General features: G+C 43.2%; 1 protein-coding gene across 2 annotated transcripts in view; it reads right to left on the bottom strand.

The window, feature by feature from the left end:
- Positions 1 to 9,870: 9,870 nt before the first annotated feature.
- ec (ubiquitin specific peptidase echinus) overlaps positions 9,871 to 19,903 on the bottom strand; it is a 77,555-nt gene continuing 67,522 nt past the window's right edge. For both annotated transcript variants that reach the window (XM_050196215.3, XM_055063257.2), the window contains exons 12-17: positions 19,115 to 19,790; positions 16,719 to 17,014; positions 16,475 to 16,594; positions 14,704 to 16,260; positions 14,015 to 14,076; positions 9,871 to 12,210 (exon numbers count right to left, since the gene is read on the bottom strand). In XM_050196215.3, the coding sequence (XP_050052172.2) occupies positions 10,711 to 12,210; positions 14,015 to 14,076; positions 14,704 to 16,260; positions 16,475 to 16,594; positions 16,719 to 17,014; positions 19,115 to 19,790 (4,211 nt within the window). In that variant the 3' untranslated portion in view covers positions 9,871 to 10,710. The remainder of the gene's footprint in view (positions 12,211 to 14,014; positions 14,077 to 14,703; positions 16,261 to 16,474; positions 16,595 to 16,718; positions 17,015 to 19,114; positions 19,791 to 19,903) is intronic.

The raw sequence follows: 19,903 nt of genomic DNA, 5'->3' as shown, positions 1-19,903 counted from the left end.
CGTCCGGGTGCTCGGTTGGCGAGTCCTCGAGCGGCGGTGTGGGCGGCATCGTTGCCGGGTAGGGAGGAGTGTGCTGGTGCCCAAATGATCTGGATTGGTCGTGGGTGTTGGTTGGTGTCTACTATGTGTTTTACGGGGGCCGAGACCCGACCTTTCGCAAAATTGCGTACTGCTGCTCTGGAATCGCTAATAATGTAATGACAATGTGTGGAGGCTATTGCCAGAGCGATAGCCGCCTCTTACGCTGTTTCGGAGCTTCTGGTGCGAATTGAACCACCAGCGCGTATTTGACCTGAGGAGTCCACCACTGCAAGGGACATACAGTTGCGTTCTATGTATTCTGCTGCGTCGACATAGACTACGTCTTTGAAAGCGTGGAATTTCTGATGCAGGGCTTTGGACCGCTCGGCTCTCCTTTCCTTGTGGAATTTGGGGTGCATGTTTTTAGGGAGTGGATTAATTTTGAGATGGCGCCTCTGATCGTGAGGAATGTCTACTTTAATGCTTTGCATCGACTCGTAGTTGATGCCGAGATTCTGGACGATGTTTCGCCCGGCGGCACTCTGAGCTAGCCTTTCGTATTGAGATATAAGGTGCGCTTCTACAAGTTCATCGAGGGTGTTGTGCACACCTAGTGCTAGCAATTTAGCGTTGGCCGTTCTTATAGGTAGCCCAAGAGCCTGTTTATAGGCCCTCCGGATAATTCCCTCTATTTTCTCTCTTTCAGCCGCTTTGAGGCAGAGGTACGGGGTGATGTAGGTGATGCGGCTGAGAACGAAGGCTTGTACCAACCTTATGAGGTTGGCTTCTTTCATGCCAGAGTGTCGGTTGGCAATTCTTGAAATGAGTCGCATCGTCTGCTGAACACATGCTTCCAGTTTATGAATTGTGTTGCCGTTGCGCCCGTGAGCTTGCATAAAGAGGCCTAGTACACGGATGGTAGTCACCACCGGGATCGTGCCTCCTCCGGCTCGCACAGTGATTTCTGGGGATGGCGCAGTGTCGGATTTGCGGTTTGTAGGGGCTCTGAGTAGGAAGAGTTCTGATTTTTGCGGGGAGCAGGCGAGGCCTTTGTCGGTAACGTACTTTTCAACCGTGTCTACAGCTTGTTGCAGCGTGGTTTCTATATCTCCATCGCTACCCTTAACCATCCACAGGGTGATGTTGTCGGCATACAGACTGTGGTGTAGATCTGGAATCTGATTAAGTTGTTCCGGTAATCGGATTATCGCTAAATTCAAGAGGAAGGGGAATAAGACTGATTCCTGCGGTGTGCCACGACTTCCAAGAGGGATCTTGTCCGATTGTAGTTCTCCTATTCTTAGTTCCGCTGTGCGGTGGTTGAGGAAATCTTTGATATAGTTGTAGGTCCTCTGGCCCACACCTAGGTACTGCAGATTCTCTAGTTTAGCCTGATGCGCTACGTTGTCAAAGGCCTTTGTAAGATCAAGGCCCAGGACAGCCCGGGTACCATTCTTGGGTATGTGGTCCGGAACTTGATGTTTAAGCTGAAGCATGATGTCTTGCGTGGAAAGTTTTGGACGAAAGCCAATTATGGAGTTCGGGAATAAGTTATTGTCCTCCGCAAAATTGTGGAGGCGGTTAAGTATAACGTGCTCCATGAGTTTTCCTACGCATGAGGTCAGAGAGATCGGGCGTAAGTTCTCGAGTTGTAGTCGCTTACCATGTTTAGGTATGAATATTATTTGTGCATGCTTCCATTGCGAGGGGATAGAACCTGTTTCCCAACAGCGGTTGAAGTACTCTGTTAGGGCAGCGATAGATACGTCGTCTAGATTCCGGAGGGTCTTTTGTTATTCCATCGGGGCCTGGTGCAGATTTAGCTCGGAGTTTCAGCAAGACGGCTCGTACTTCAGCCTCTAGGATGGGTGCGTTTAGGTTAAGATTCTCCGGACCAGTGTATGGCTACTGGGGGATTTGTGCATTTGTGCCTATGTACCGGGTTTTGAGCTCTGTTAGGAGCTCGTCGTTCGTGCCCTGGTATTGGTGAGTGATCTTATTGAGGCATTTCCTCTGCTCAGATTTACTCTTATCCGGGTCCATAAGATATCGGAGGAGATTCCACGTTTTGGCTAGACCGAGTTGTCCCTGCATGCTGTCGCATACCTTTTGCCATTGGTTTTTGGTTAATTGGTTAGCGTATTCCTCGATTTCTATGTTGATTTGCGCGATGCGCAAGCGGAGTGTACGGTTTAGTTTATTCTCTTTCCAGCGGGTTTGCATGCTCTTTTTCGCTTCCCACAAGTGTAGGAGGCGGCTATCCATCTCGACCAGACCATCGTCTTCAGGGATTTCCCTCGTGGCGCTTTTCACGCAATCTCTGAGATCCCCGATCCAGACCTCGAGATCGTTTATATATTATCGGTGGCGGTAGTCTGCCGAATCTGGCGGAAGCGGTTCCATTCCGTGAGCGAAACTCGTTTGCCCTTCTTGCGGGGTGGACCCGCCTGAATGTGGATTTCTATGATATAATGATCGCTACCGAGGCTTTCCCCGGTATTAGTCCAATCATAGTTGCCTATGTTTTTGATGAAAGTTAGGTCGGGAGTGGTGTCAACACTGACACTATTCCCGATACGGGTGGGTGTCTGGGGGTCTGTGATGAGAGTCAGTCCCTGTTGTTGGGCTTCTAGCCAAAGATTACGACCTTTGACTACCTCTGTGCGGTATCCCCATGCAGTGTGGGGAGCGTTAAAGTCACCTAATAATAATATGGCCTTTTGTTGGAAGATTCTGAGAGCCTTCCTGAATAGAGTTCCGAACTTGTGACGTCGGCACTTTGGGCTACTATAGACATTAACAATGAATATGCTTTCATCCTCCTTACGTTTAGGGATGAGTTCAATAAAGACGTGGTCTATGCCGACTTCTTCAATATCATGTTTAATGGCTGTTAGATTTCTGTGAACTAGAATAGCGGTGGTGGAATCCGACCCAGAAGCATTATAGGATTATACCCTGCCAATTTTGCGTGGCCTCCCGTCTCCTGAAGGGCAATGATATCCGGGGTCGCCTTGCCCCCAAGGAACTGCTGAAGGTTTTCCCGTTTGCGGCGAAACCCACGGCAGTTCCACTGCCAGATCTTGTAGTTCGGAGTCTCAGCCATTTTGAGGTGGCGGGGGTTCAGCGATCGGTTTGGAGATTTCGGATAGGGATGGACGGTCATCGGGTTTGGATGCCACGCCCTTAAGGGAGCCGGAGGCCGTGGATGTAAATCTCGACTCCCAGCGAAGTACTTTGGCTTCGGTCGCGGCTACCCGAGACTCTAGGTTGGTGGTTCTGGTTTCCAGAGCGTCTAGACGTGCGCTTATTTGTTGCAAGTGGGTACCATTCTCCTGATGTTGCTGAAGCATCTGGTTGGCAAGTTCAGTAATCATATGTTCTAGTTTCTGCATTTGGCCTGCATTTTGGCTATTTGCAATGAGTTCAGCTTGAACTACGTTATTTTTTGTCAAATATACAGCCTCATTTGCTGTGGAAAGATGAGATTGCTCACGCTCACTTTTTTGTTTTTTCACAAGGTCATTGAACTTTCAGTGAATCCTTGTTCTCAGAGACGCTTGGCTCAGACCAATGGTTGAGTGTGAGCGCTCTGACATCGATTGCATAGGTGACTGTAGGCTGTCATCAGATACAGTTAAACCCACCTATAACAATATTCAAGTGCCAAGAAAATTCCATTACTATAACCGATAATTGTTGTAAGCAGGTTGCATGAAAAAAGCAGAGGGGACAAACATTCAAACATGTTTATTTAGACAGAAGTACACTTGAACTATAGTATTACTAGTTTTAACAATACGTAGATGTAACAATGAACAGCTGCTGCACTGTGAACTGTTGGGCAAGTTTTATGGTAAAATAAGCCACTTACTACAATGTTCCCATGCCGCATCATCAGCTCTAACAAGTAAGCCTGTCTACTGGCGGGCTGTGCCAAAAAGAAGAGCGTGAAATCCAGGGGGAAATAAAGTGCAAGCCGCTTCACCACACTCGCATTCGTGCCCCGAATCCTACATGGCATGCCCTTAGTCACTGCTCTCCCGTCTCCCATCCACCCCTCCAATGTCAGCGAGAAGGGTGGAAAGGAGACGGGAGATTGGCGCGCGATGCTGGCGATGTGACGAAGACATGCTGTGTGGGGCGCACGCAGCACAAAGACGGGTGTGACAAAGCGGCTCACATTTCTTTTCCTCGGAGAATTTTTGTTTGTTTTTTTACTTTCGGCACACACACCCAGTAGCCAGATTTGATTGTGATAACTGATAACGCAGCATGTGAGCATTGCAGTAAGTAGTTTGTTTTACCATAGCACACATACAAAAGTTGATGGTGCATCAGCTGCTCATTGTTATATCTGATATATGGTTAAAACTGGTATTGTTATAAGTGGGTTCGATTTTATGCCTCTCATGGCATATATGTTGGGTGTTCTCGATAGTTCCTGGAGATCTCGCTTGCGCCTGTTTTTGTTCCTTCTTTGTCATACCATGAATGATCACAGGCATGATTGATGATTCTGGAAGAGCAGCATCAGCAAGTTGCAGCACTCTTCATTTTTCATAAAAGGTCTTGCAAACTTCTAGCAAGATGCTCGTAAAACATCGCCTTGGCCCAGCATTTGACAAGATTAATTTCAAACACTGATGCAAAGCTTGTTCTCCAAGAGCTCCAGGTATCATTCACATATTCTCTGACATGCAGTTCATATCATTTGCATGCGTTACCTGCCAAATATATTCTTAAGGTCTACACAAGGTCTTCATAGAAAGCCCAGCTGTTCCAATCACAGGCATACTTGTAGAACTTGATACACGTGAGTGCAGAGGCTGAAGCTCCATCAAACACATTTGGTTAAATAAAAAGTCCCTGATTCCTTGGCTTGTCTCCGACTGCATTGATTAAAATTATCAAGCCATCAAGGTTGAGCCATCAAGGTTTTCATTTCTGTTGCTGCAATGAGCAGGATTGGTAGAGCTGGTGGAGCAGTATCCTTGTGAAACAAACTGTTGAAGACTTCCAGTGTCATACTAACTCTTACCATGCACTTGGCAGTGAGTTCCATTGGAGTCGTTTGTGTTTTGAGTCTGACGAAGTACAATATCTCTGATCTGTTGGAATGGCTTTCCGTATATGTACGGCGGTGGTTTTCTGTCCCCCAAGTTCTTTGCCATACGGGTACGGGTTCGACCCTCCGTTTGAAATTTCGCGCCATAATGACGATGCGTGCTTACTGGGAGGTGCTGCCACCTCTTATGACTTACAAAAAGCGTTTGAAATTTGTGCTACCTTCTTGCGGAGATAACCAGAACTGATTTCTAGCTTCAGCGCGTCGCGCAGACTGCGGCAACACCCCTTTCGCGGTTTCGGTTCCGCCGCGTGATCGCAACGGAGGCACACGAAACGTGATTTTTCTCTTTGTCGGCACTCTCTTGCAGGGGCGGCGGAAGTTGATTTCTATCTTGATTGGCGCTGCTCTTAGCTTTTTTATCACCACCGTTCACGAGGTATTCTCACTCTCTGCAACAACGCGCTTACGCGACAGCCTCTGCCTCTGCCCAAGGCCGCCGCACGCAGAGAAGATGTCATGTGTGTGTATCAACACAACTCGTCGCTCCAAGAGGAGAACACACACGCGTTTTAGGTGTGCAGACTGCGATAAGGCACTGTGCGTAGACCCGTGTTTCAAGGAGTACCACGTACACTCTGAAATACTTGTGAACGTTTTGCAGTTCTGAGTGGTGCCAACACCAAAATACTGTTCCTAATTTTTTGTTACTATTTATTCCCGACTTTATACATTTTGTACATTCAAGATCCGCAATAAAGTAATTTGACCACCTGGGAAAGTTTTTTTCCGAATAATTCGGGACCCTCAAAGGGTTGATCATCTTGAAGCTCTGAACTTGTGCCTGACTGCCAGTCACTAACCGTGATATATGCGGACACATTAAGGGTTGCGATATGGTAAGGGTGTGCACTGTACCTGTCAGTATGTGTCAAGTCACAAGTCTCTGCGTGTGATATTCGACTTTGATAAATTTTTTTCTATGTTTTGCCAGCTGTTAGACTGCATTATCTTGCTTTTTATAGTGCATATTCAACTAGAAAGTTGTGGGGCTCTAGACTGTCTTTGCATTTAGTGTAACAATCCAAAAGAATATGTGCTAAGAAAACCAATGTCTGCTACAAATGCAGATTTTCCCTGTTCCACCACTGTAAAATAATTACTGCCAAAAACAGTAATAGAGGTGAGCCAAATACGTGACCATATGCTGATTCATGGCCGATTTCCCAGAGTGGGTTGCGCCATTTCACTCAGGAACAACCAACCAACACCACTGGCGCCATATGGACGCTAAGACGTCTGCATTCCAACTCTTTTCTCTAGTGCAAATAGCACATTGTAATCAATTTTGCAGCACAAGTGCAATCAGAAGTGTTTTACTAAAGCAACATGTTTCCAATTTATGTAGTAAGTGATTTCAATTTTGTGGCCTTTTCTTGGTATCTACCATACACTGATCTTGCCACATTTAGAGCACATAGGTGTGAGCCATGTCCGTGCCATGATGCGAGTAGTCCTTGCTGCTTTCTTGCTGTACTTGATTTCATGGCAATATTGAGGATAATGTGAAGAAGGTCATTGTAGATTGCTCCAGCAAAGTACAAGAGGCGGTCGTGGGTGGATCTCTGAAGTCGTGCTTTTATTGCAGAACCTTATTCTCTATTCCCTGTCGCTTCATCACCTTGAGGGTTAAGCCGAGGGCTGTCCTATGAACCTATGCAGTCATTTTTAGTGCTAAAGCATAGAAACCTTGATTTAATGAACTTTGCTAGATAAAAAAGTTTTTAGCTACACATGCGATTTCGTTATATCAAGGTTTGATTGAAAACAAGAAGGATATACATAACAGAAAGACTTTAAAGTATTAAAATAAAGTTAACATGTAATTTGCAGCATCACTCAAGAAATCAATAATGTCTCATACTAATGCTTAAAGTAAATGAGCTTCAACTGTTGTTGAAGTGTTAGATTGTAGTTCGTTATGTACTTAAAGATGTACTTAGTATTAGTTAAGTGTCCATTTGCATTAAATGTTTTCTTTTTCCTGCCACTTTGTAGCGAGTTTGTTTAATGGTGGTTTTTTAGTGATTTAACTTGTTTGCTCAGTAAGCACCGTGGCTTTCTTTTTCATGTGCCTGTATATATGTTGGTTGATTTTATCATTCAGGTTCACTTGATTTGTCAAATACGTAACTTGTATAATTGTTTTCCACCATTGTACAAATTATGCTCTTATAGCTTTTTCTCCGTTTCTTCCATCTGTGTAGCAGCTGTGTGAACACTTTTGCACACCTATGTACCCTTCCCCTTTTTAGTGAAACATTAAACAAATCAGAAAATGAAGTCGGCTACTTTTAAGTGAACATGAAGTAACATTCTTAGATCTTTCCTTTGACACTGCTAAGATAGTCATTGTAATACACTTAAATTGGCCACAGCTAATGACCACCACCACTAGCATTGTACAGGTTGTGACCATATTTGAATGGATCTGCACCTTGGTGCAGTGTTGATTAAGAAAGTGCAAAGTTATTACAATGCTTTATGGGATGCTTCACATCTGTGCTCAGTGCTTGGGATATCAATGTCGAAATTCGGGCTGTGTAGAATATGAGAAAAAGCTGAATTTACATGAAGCCGCTCTTTTTCAGGCCCCACACCCATGCTGCACAAAAGTTTAGTGATGTGCAGACCGCATGTCCCTATATCTAGGTGCCGATAGTAAAGTGTGAGTGCATTAAGTTTTACTATTTCTTTATTTATAACAGTTTCCTCATGGCCCAGAAGGGCATTAGAGAAGGGGTGGGTAGAGAAGGAGTGAGTGCAATAACAAGAGAATAATTAAGACAAAGATATGTATAAAAATTTGAAAAATCACACTAGCAATCCTTGTATATACATAATGAGGGTTTGCGAAAGTGCATCATACAGGTTTGCAGATCACATGAATTATGAAAATAAGTAATTAGTAAGAGATTCTCTAAACAGTGACACATCTACAATGTTGACGATGGATGAAGGGAGGCTATACCAGTCAGAGCTGGTTTTAGGTAGAAAGGAATGAAAAATCAAATTTGTACCAACCTTGTGCACATGATCAGTGCACAGTGATAAGTACAAGGGCTGCAAGAATAATTCTTGTCTGAGGATTGAGTTTTGGTAGTAAATCTTGTAGAAAACAGAAATTCTAGCTCCTTTTCTGCGTAGTTATAACCCTGGTAGGTGGAGGCTAGATTTCAAATGTGTAATGCTAAACGCACAGGAGTAATCCGACAAAATAAAGCACTCTGCTCGGTTTCGGATGGATTCAATGGGGTCAATTAAGTTACGATGATAAGGGTCCCACACTGACAATGCATATTCTAGCTTTGGTCGGACTAATGTCTGGTTAAGTATCAGTTTTATGCTCGAAGGAGCTTGAGAGAAGTTTCGTCATAAGTAGTCGAGAGTAAGACTAGTGGTGTTAATGATGTAATTCATGCGCGTATTCCAAGATGAGTTATCTGTTATGTGTACCCGAAAATAGTTGTAACAAGACACTTGTTCTTGAGTAGTACCATTAATCATGTATATTGCTACAAGTGGATCAAATCAACAGGAAACATAGTTTTATATTTGCCATTTCATGCACCAGTTGCAAACTTTGTTGAGGTCAGACTGAAGATGTAAGCTGACCGATCGACCATGTTTCACATTATAGATAACGCAAATAGTTTTATGGGCGATGTAATACCATCAGGAAGGCCATTAATGTAATTGAGAAATAATAAAGACCCTAAGACAGCTGCCCTGAGGGACACTAGATGTTACATCGCAGCAGGCTGAAACACAGTAATTGGCAGTGACATGTTGCATACGGTTGTTAAGAAAACACTCAATACATTTTAGAATACAAGGATCAACATTTCATTTGCTTATCTTAAAAATTAGAGAACGATGCGACACTTTATCAAAGGCTTTGGGCAAAATCAAGAAAAAGGCAATCAATAACAGATCCGTCGTTGAGGGCTGAAAGTATGCTATTAGTGAAGGGAATCAGCTTTGTCTCACAAGAGTAATAATTTCGAAAAACATGTTGAGTGCTAGGAGTGCAACAAGGCTTGTATGAATGACATGCTCTTGAAGCTTGCGTGGTTCGCTGGTTAGTGATATTGGCTTGTAGTTTAGAGTAGAATGAGGGTTACCCAAATTAAGTAGCAGAGCAATTTTTCCCACCTACCAGTCATGTGAAAGTTTGGAGCATTATAATGACTGAAGAGGTACATGAAAAAAAAAAGGATGAATACATCGAAGTGTTCTTCAGAAAGTTTTGAGTTAATTTTGTTGGACCCGAACTTGAGTACAGCTTTAAATGATTGATTATTTGAACAATACCTCCAAAGTAGACTACAACAGGGTCCATTGGGAAGTAATTGTGCATCTTCAAATATCGAGCAGCATTAACCGTGTCGGCAGTATAATCACGGACTTGATGATGAACTGATTATGGCCATCCCATTCAAACTTTTGTTTTTTCATATGTCCACTATTCTGCCTTGTTCTTCTTTTTAAATTCATATGGCATAAATTCAGTGGCATATGAGGGCATATAAATGAAAGCACATGGGCCCTGCTCATGTAAGAATTGTAGCAGTAGCGTATACTGCTTTGTTTGTTTATTTGAAAAGCACTTCTTAGTATCGAGTATGTAAGCAAAGACTTTAGCTTGGTGATCCTACAATACATCACAGGCCCGCTGCGATATAATCAGCCATAAAGCAATTAGGGAGATCGACAATTGATGCAATGAAGAGTAATGTTTATTTACAAATTGTTTTCAACTTTGGCACATAAAAGCTCCAAAAAAAGTTTTTGTATTTGTAAAGTGCAGCTTTTCTGTTATTTAATGTCAAGACTGCATGCACATTACACTCAATAGCAAGGCTACAAGACGAAGTTTTCACAGTTTCAGTGAGGCTCTTTTTACAAGCACTACTTGTTCTACTCAACATCTGTATGCTACAACACTATTATATTAGTAAGACAAATGAAGGGAATTGAGATCATGAGGCATAGGTGTCTTTCATGTAACTAATACTGTACAATACAGAAGCATTTGATACATAAAAACGTTCAAATTATCACAAATTGTTCAAGGTACTGCTCATTCAGTCGTATAAATAGCTATGTTTCTGAACACAAGGTACACAACAGGCAAACAGTGATTCTGCCTTTGTTGTGAAATAACATTTGTTATGCCTTATAAACAAATGTACACAGCATATGAACAAGTACAGTCACGCATTAAATCATCATATAATAACAACTTGTGCTACTTTTATCTGATTGTTATACAGTATAGTCAATACTGGGCACACATCTTGAGAATTCAATGAAAAACATAACAGCAGATATAATACTCAAGATGCCATTATTTGCTTGGCATCTGTACACAACCTTAATTTTGTGGAAGGTAAAGCCACTTGCCACATGTTGGCTAAGATATAACTTCAGTTTGTATTGTAGAACTAACAGTGCAAAAGTACAACATGCTTAAGCAAGTGGCATTTCACCAAGTTAACCCTGACAAATATCACAGACTGGACGGAAATCCGGAAGAGAATGTCCAGAAAAAAAAAGGGCTATGTCCGTTTTTGAAACCTTGACATGTAAAAGGCACAATCAGGGCAGTACACTGTCGGAGGAGACACAAACTTCTTGTGACACAGATTGCAAGGAACTTGAGAGCCATCATGAGGCTTGACAACAGAGTCCACATGGCAAACACTATCACATGAGTCAGATGAGTGAACAGAGCTGATGTCCTCGAACTGTGAAGGCTCATGGCACTCTCTGGAGTCCTGCTTCGCTGCATGCTGCCGATAAACCCTTTCGAGAAGTGGGTTGGGTACATAGTCATCCTCCTCTTCCTCTGCACAAGCTACTAAAACCACTTCATCCGAAAAAGTTACACACTTTTTCAGGGCAGTCTTGCGCTTCTTGCCAAGCTCCACTTCTGGTTGAGGTAGCTGCTGACCTTGAAGCACATCTGGTGGTGTCTTAGTAGGGAACTGAAAGCTGTCAGGGGACGTTGTGCGTTGTTGCTCCTTTATCATTTCGAGTCGCTGCAATGCAGTCTCATAATCAGGAGGTCTTGTTGGCCGCTTTGATGAGTCGCTGTTGGAGGATGTGCTATGCAGCATCGCTTCACTGACTACTGGGACTGCTGGAGGTCCCCTAGTAGCAGCAAATGATCTTGTCTCTGCAGGATCAGGTTTGGCATACTGGAAAGCCTTCCCATACTGCTGCTGTGCTGCTGGAGGCTTGACATGACTTGGTTTCTGTTCATAGCTGGCTGGTACATAGCTGGCACCTGCACTGCTGGATGCACCATGGCTGGATACCCCAAGGCTGGATGCCAAAAGATTGGCTTCTCCATGGCTGGGTGCCAGATGGTTGCCCGAGCCATGCATCGTGCCCATGACAGGTGACGTGCTCTGGAATGATGACTGTGGAACAAATGGTCGAGTGTATGAAGCATGGTGGCGAGCAGAGTTTATGGTACAGTGTGTCGAAGGTGATGGAGCTTGGTAGGCTGGTGGAAAGCTACCACTAGAGCAAGGTGGTGTGGCAAGGTTATGTGGCAGGAAGGTCTGCCCAGCTGGAGCCATTGGTTGTGAATGGATTGCAGGATTCGCTGTTCTATGGCATGGAACAGTGGTTGGCTGTGGGACATGTGCCGCACCAAAAGGTCGACCCTGAGACGTGTTCTCTGAGCCTGCCTGCAGACTTGTTGAGGCATTTGTTTTTTCATTGCGCATTGCCAAAACTGAGGTGCTCATTGGTTGTGATTCACAACTAGAATCTCTAGGCATAACCAAGTTTCCTGCTGGAGCTGGAGCACTCTTGTTGGCAATCAAGGAAGGCTCCTTGACAGCAGCCAGTTGTGACTCTTCATGCACAGTTGACACTTCTTGATCCGGTATAGCTGGACGCAGGATCTTTTCAAATTTTAATGCAAGGTCTTTGACAGACTTGGGCTTTATATCCTCCTGCTCTTCTGCACTTTCATTATACTGCTCGCCGGAACTTTGGAGAGATCCATTAAAAGCTTGTGTGGCTTGGTTGTCAGCAGGATATGCCTGTGATAAAAAAAAAGAAGAGGTAATGTTTATGGTGAGAGAGAAACCAAGAAGTTGTCATAGGTATATATATACAGTATTAAAACTCCTATTAGCGAAAGGCTAATTGACCCTGTTGGGGAAAAAAAAGTAATTCCTGCAGACTTCCAACATTTTCTTTCTAATACTACTATGTAGTATGAACGTTAAAATTCAGTGGAAATTTTCGCTGTCTTAAAGGGACACTAAAAAGAGAAACACTACATCAGTTTAGACTGATAACACATTCTTTCAAAACATGATTTCCTTATTTTTATGGTAGAAGCTTATTCCTAAATAGAAAATGAAGGTCAAACTTCCATTTTTTTTTAATTTCACACCTAAACCCTAGCACCAGTATACCAGCATGATGTCATGAATTTCAATGTATTTCAATTTTAATGTACTTAGGTCATTATGGTGCAGTAAAAGTTCTCAAGCCTTGGCAAGTTCAGTTTTTGGCTCTTTTGGAATACAATGTAGTACATCATAATCAATAAAAAATTAACTAGGCCTGACCAGCAGTAACAGGAAAGAGAACTTGATAAGATAATGGAATACTCCTTAAAACTGATGGTAGCACTAAAAGGCACGTACACACAGTGAAAAGACGACATGACGACATGACGACGAGAGAATGTGTTCCCTCGTCGTCGTGTCGTCTTTTCACTGTGTGTTCGTCCCTTTTAGCGCTACCATCAGTTCTAAAGTATGCATCACCAACTAGCCCGGCACCAAGTTTTATTGAAGATAATGGAATACTTTCACGAGCAAGAAAATTACTGGTTAAAGAGAATGCAATAACAAAGTTGCAGTATGTTTGATTTTTCTACTACAGCAGTGCATTTTCAGCACTGTATCTCACTTGATGTAAAGAATTTTGACAATGTCTCAGAGGGATGTTAACTAGGCAATGAGTTCAAGAGGTCTAATTTATTTATAAAATGCAGAAAAAGAAAAGATAGCTGGCAAATTCATTGTTGCTGGCGTGAACTGCTACAAGCCACAAGAAACAACATGCATGTGGTTGATTGATACCATCAAATTTTTGTTGACCATGCCAAAATTAAGTACATTTGTGTTCCATTTTTACAGCATACAAAAGCAATATTTGTATCTGCGATGCTCTAAAAATACAAGATAAAGATACAAGATACAATAAGAAAGGTGCCGCACAAGTTTTTTTAAGTGGTACACTAAAAAATCAAATCAATTGCTTATCAAGTGGACTCACTGAACTCATTTGGCAAAGTGCATGTCAACTCTATCAAATCTGTGTGAATGAGCAGTGAGCCCAATCTCTGACTTGACCCACTTATGTCGAGTGCATATAAATTAAGCTTACGCTACTTTGTGTCTTCATGCACTAGCTTATGCTACTTTGTGTCTTCATGCACTTCCATAACCAACTATTTGCTCTACCCCACGCTAAAACATCACTGCAAAACAAATCAATGGATGTAAAACTTCAACAGCTTTGTTTCATACCAAATCCAACCAGTTTACAGCGGAGGACCATTCTCCTGTTACATACTTTGTCAATCCTCGTTGGGTCAATGAAATGGCTAAAAAAACTTACATGCAGGGCAAAATACTAATGGCTAGCAACACTGACCCTCTGTAAAATTCATTGCAACAATTTCTAGAATTTTGACTGTCATCGGTTATTATATTGTGCTTTCTTAACTGGTGTTTCACTGTTTTCATCCATTACATGTCTTAACGTATTATTAGCAAACAATATGTATATATATATATATATATATATATATATATAAACACTTACATGTTTGTTGGCAACTTGGGGAGCTGAAAGCATCAGTGGCTGTCGTAGAGCTTCCTCTTTTCCTATTAAATTTAAAGAATGAACGAGAAATGAAACAAAAACGTCACAAATTATAAATCAAGAATTAATTTTCAATCTTTGCAGAGCAAGCATCAGGCATCTTATCTTTCGTATGCATACGCTGCCACATAAAGTCTAAACGCAATGCATGTCACAGAAAATGACATAGATTCATATTGAAAGAAAACATTAAACATGGCATAACTGAAAGTTCAATTAGTTGAGAGAGAGACAAGGATAAATGAAAGGCAGGGAGGTTAACTAGGGCTGAGCCTGGTCAGCTACCCTGCACTGGGGAAAGTAGAAAGGGGAAAAAAAGATTAAGAGAAGGACAGAAAGTGTTCATATCGCCTGTCAGCAACATAAACTTCTTTGGCTGTGTAATGTACTAAGGTGCCTTGGCATGACCCAAGCAAATGTGGAATAAAATGCAACTTCCCACTATGAAGCTTCACTTAAATGATGGACAATTACATAATCATAAAACCCATTATCACCTAATTCGTTTTCTTCCGTGGCAAACTTTATCATAACCTAACACTAAAATTAAAAGAAAGTACTGATGCTAAGTATTGCATCATTTTTTAGAGTCAGAATCTATTTGAGTAACGATGCAAAAATCTGCTTACCAGAAAGTATCAAATCTTTGTCACATGAAGTCTTCACATCATCCACACGGTCCCCTTTCTTGAGCATCGCCATCTGTTTTGACTGAAGTTCACACAACCAGCTATTTCCACTTGGTGCAGGACTGGAATGCTGCTCCAGCTTCACTTGCACTGCTGACTCACCGCCCTGGTTTCGAATATTGTCGGGTGATTTGGGCAGGGATTTCAAGATTTGTGTTCTCTTGTTGTGTAGCTCTTTTAAGAAACTGTTTGGTTCCAATACTGTGCCTTGGTTTGTGGTCAAGCCCTTGGAAAGGCTTAGAGCCGGACTTGGCATAAGGGGATCACTGAAACTTCCCACGTCAACTCCCATTGTTTTGTTTCCAAACATTTCGGATGGTTGCTGTCGTGTCTGTGGCCAACAAGGTGCTTGTTTAGCTGAACTGTCCTGCTGCTCAAAAGCAGCATTCCTCTGGTGCAGTGTCGTAGAAGAGATTGCACTTTCAGATGGCTGCTGTCGTGGCTGTGGCCAACATGATGCCAGTTTAGCTGAATCTTCTTGCTGCTCACAAGCAGTGCTCCTCTGATGTAGTGAGGTAGAAGAGGTCACCCCATCAACTTGGGGAGGGTCAACCTTGGTTAAAAGTGGTCGCTGTGCATAGTTTCTGTTAACAAAGGCCCTGTGAGGCTGGTGGAAGCCACGGCGTTTGATTGTGGCAGAATGATCTTCCCGAGTCTCATCTTCATTAGAGGACTCTTGTTTCATGCCACGCTCATTTTTAGCATCAAAAATGACATTGTCATCAAGTGCTCTTGATTCAGTCTGTGGTGCATCTTTGCCTTCGCGCAGGTCAGGCAGACTCCTGTTTTTGCGACGCATGAAACCACCCATCAACTTTCTCCGAATCCTGTGCTGCTTCTTCATTGAAGCTGAAACATTGTTGGCATCATCAGCATCATGGTTCTTCATGCCTGTTGGGTTGGAGAGCGTTCGGTGTAGGGAAGGCTTCTTGGACTGCTCCCACTCACTAGAATAATCACTGAATTCAGGGTCTTTCATCTTTGCACCATTGGTCTCACTAAGGCTGCCCACTCCATTTCTCATCTTAGTCTTAGGATTGAGTGTGTACTCTCCATCAGACATTATTTTAATGGCTGAATCATCCTGACTGCTGGTGTGCCACCGGTCTGCAAGAAAATCCTTGTAGACTTCCACATCATCTTTGAGACGAAGAGAGGAGTGAGAAAACAGTGCACCACTTTTCTTTTTGGAGCTCTTTTTGGGCAGAGTTGCATATATTTCTATGCTTTTCACTGGCTCTGACAGATCAATGACAGTGCATGCACTGTCTCTGCTGCCCTGGCGAGTGTGACGGCTGTGTGTGCTATCTCTGCTCCCTTGGCGGCTGTGGTGAGCATCATAGCCGTTGGGCTCCTTCCCCCGGCGGCGTTCTTCTGCTTCTTTCAATCGCTTGGACAGGTTGGATGAGCGCATCACACTCATGCTGTGCTTCATCTTTGCTGCAATCAGTGACTGGGCATTGCCATAAGGAGCATCCATGGCAGCTCTCGCTTTGGCTGTGGAAGAAAGATTAGCATAATCTTAGTGCAATCTATGAATGCAGCACTGTCACAAAGAAAATATCAACAGCAGATGCCTATATAAATGAGATTTCATGGAGAAAAAATTTAATTGGCTAAAAAAAACATTGAGAGCCATTAGACCAGTTTAAGTAGTGTACTTCAATAGGCAAATTACATTTTTTTATTGTTCCACTTTTTTTGCACTCACCTGCTGCTGAATCACTAAAGAAAATGGCCATCTTAAGGTCTCCTGTTTGCTCTTTTTCATATGACATCTTCAAGCAAACCTCAGCTTGCGAGCACAGCTTCTCACAGTCTTGTGATTCTTCTGCACAAAGAAGTGAACAAATAATGGATACACTTAAGGGAACATTCTTAAATGTGTTTGCACTGCACATGTAGAACTATACAGTTAACTGCATATCAGAAGTGTGCGAAGACATAATACTCACCCTCTCCTTTCCCACTCATGAAGACATCATCAAAAACGGAGTCCGAGGCTGAGTCGCTTCCTTGCAGCAGAGAGTGGTGAATGGCCCGCTCAAGCCTGTTGGAAATGTGCACAGCTTCTGGTATTTGTTGCAGGCGTGGGTCTGCCTTGGCTGGAGACCCAGGCATTCCTGCAGATGGGTAGCTGTCTGTGCTTGACAGGGAGTAAGAGTCGTAGCCTTTGTCCACAAGCATCCCAATGTTGGAATACTCGTGCTTTGAAAAGTTGTTCACTGCCCTGCCAGGGCTTCCACAAGCTCTGTGGCAAAGAAAAGAGAAACGGAGACTCGTTTGCAACATAAACGAACACTGCACTTTAAATACTCATTCAAGGGCCCCTCACCAGGTTTGGCCATCTTGCGCTGACAAGCGCAGAGCATACAATGCATGGTAACAATCGTGTTTGCAAAGAATTACATCGCTATGTTCCGCGAAAAGGTCTGAAATTTCAATCTGAACACTGTTTTCCCTTTCCCTCACGGCGACCGCGCTCCAAGCTGGACGGTGACATGCTGGTGTCCATGCGCTTACATACTTGGGTCCGCAGTGTGACGTCGCTAGTGGTGACACGACTTCAAGAATTATTCAAGGCAACATCTGTTATTTGTGTGATCTGTTGCTTGAATTGACGAATTGAAGTTTAGAGAAATAATAAAACACACAAATGGAATGTCTGCATGTTTTTTTGTTTTACTTTGCACCAAAGCAAGAGAGATGTACTTCCGCTTCGTCTGCTTGTTCCCACGGTCATGCAGTCACGTGCGCAGGTACCGAAACTATGCCATTTTCTATTGTGTTCCAGCGCGTGATCATGCTCTGCGATCCGCTTGTTCTGCCTCAGTATTCGTGTAGCACGGAATTATACCGCTAGTCATGTGTCCTTGTGCACAGTGCGCAAAATCGTGCACTGCTCGAAACATGACAATCGGAACAGCTCGTGCGCAACGCCATCAGCAAAAATGCGCAGCGCCGGAAAAAAAATCGAGGATAAAAAAAAATGAAGACATATGCATCACGCGATCCTTGAGGTCCGGTATGGGAGAACGCAGGGAAGGAATTTCGCTTGTGGAGGCTAGACGGGGCGAGTGAAGAGAGTGTCTTGCTATACAGTGGAGCTCGCCTCCTGAAATCATGGGTTCGCGGCACCGAAATATTTCTATCTCGGCTATTAATGAGCCGATTTGAAAAATGTTTGCGGCAGAACGCTCCCTAGAGGACATGTAACACTTTTCAGCGTATAACCAAAATTTGCTATGGGGCCTGGTGAGGGGCCCTTTAACAAACTATCAAGACTAAGATAAGCGTTAGCAGAGTACTGTCAATTGTTCTGGAGACATCCAGTCATTTACTCAAAGTGAAGCTTGTGTTCCATGCACACACACGCACAAGAAAAGAAAAAAAGATAGAAAGAAGGTAATGCTGACACTATTAATTTTGGTTAGCACACCAAACAAGTAATATTGCACAAACTTGGCCGCATTTCCTAATTTCTGAACGCAGTGATATGTTTTTGCCCAACCAATTTCAGTAAAGTTAGAGCAAGAACCTTAAGCGCATGTACATTAAATGCAGCTAATGAAGAAATTCATGTATGATTTGCGTAATGTTTATTACAAATAGCTCCAAAAATGTACTTTCCACACATGTTGCTAACCATAGACAATGATCTGCCTAACCTAACAAGGACCAACAACCCAATCAATAAATCACATTTCTTAACTGTCCACACTGCCTTTATGTTATGCACAGATTCGCCGTGGTGGCGTAGTGGCTTTTGCATTGCGCTGCTAAGCCAGAGGTTGCGGGATCAAATCCCGGCTGCAGCGGATGCATTCTGATGGGGGCGAAATGCAAAAATGCCTATGTACCCTGTATTGGGTGCACGTTACGAAATCACGGTGATCAATTTTAACCTGGAGTCCCCCAGTAGGCGTGCCTCATTATCATATCTTCGTTTTGGCACGTAAAACCACAGAATTTTATGTTATGCATACTTGTTAAATAAAAGTAAAGAAATGCAACGTTTTCCAATGCTTTCTACACTGGTATAACCTCTACACACTAGTTTTCTGTCTGTATAAAAGAAGGTAATTTTTTGTTTATTGTATTGCACTTTAGTTGAGTTCTGTAATTATAGAAAACTTACTTAGCAAAATATATGAGAATATTTTACTGCACAAGGAAAGTAAAAAAAAGTATTCGTACACTAAGTAACTCCTCAGAAAAAATACAGCCTTGCTGCTTCTACCTTTCCTAAATTTCATTTGGATGGCAGCCAAGCAAACAAGTAGATTTTTTCTTAACAAGCACTATTTTTATTCAATTTATTTGCAGTACCACACCTTCCATCATTACTCACCTCCTTACACCTGAAGCACAGTAGTAAGGCCCATCCAGAGAAGTGCTGCTAGCTGAGCTGGCACTGTTTCTATCTCCACTCCAGTTTCCAGAATCTCTCCTACGGCATGTGCCATCAATGCAGTCCGATGCCTTCTCCCTCATGTGCAGTGAGTTTTCAAATGATTCAAGACTGCTGCTGCTATTGCGGCTGCCAGGTACAACTGATGTGCTTGCCCCAAGGAGGGCTCGTTGCCTCTGCAAGTGTTGAAGGCTCAGTACGCTCTCCACTGCCTGCCTGCTGATATATGTGCTGTTGATGTCTGCATCCAAGGTGCTATCCCTTCCTGCCTGTTTGGCCATATGGCGCACACCCTCCATTGTGTGCTGAGCTTCTAGGTCTGACCCACTGCCATGTGGCTCATAGGGGCGTTCTGACATGATGGACGTGTCTGAGTAAGTCCTTGCCCTCGGTTTTGCACAGTGAGCAAAAGCCATGTCCAAGATGGGCAAAGGCTCCTGCATTGCTGAGCGGCCTCCCATGCTGATGCCTTTTTTGCTGCTCAGGTAGTTGCCGCGGCTCCATGGCACATCACCGGCAATATGCATTCCTGCAGGCAGGTGTTCACTCTTTTTTCCATTTTGCTGCCCATACCTGTGCTTTTCACTCATTGATCGCTTCAGGTCCATCTGTTTTTCTGTGGATGCAAAGAGATTTGAAATAACTTTTTTAATCATGTACATGATGGACTGAACCTGTCATGTAACAACTTCAAGGCAAAACAATGATGAAATATGCTTTATATAATGG

Source organism: Dermacentor andersoni, chromosome 1 (assembly GCF_023375885.2).
Source record: "Dermacentor andersoni chromosome 1, qqDerAnde1_hic_scaffold, whole genome shotgun sequence".
In the NCBI taxonomy this organism is placed as follows: domain Eukaryota; kingdom Metazoa; phylum Arthropoda; class Arachnida; order Ixodida; family Ixodidae; genus Dermacentor; species Dermacentor andersoni.
Note: the sequence above shows the minus strand (reverse complement) of the source record. Positions and strands in the feature narration are given on the sequence as shown.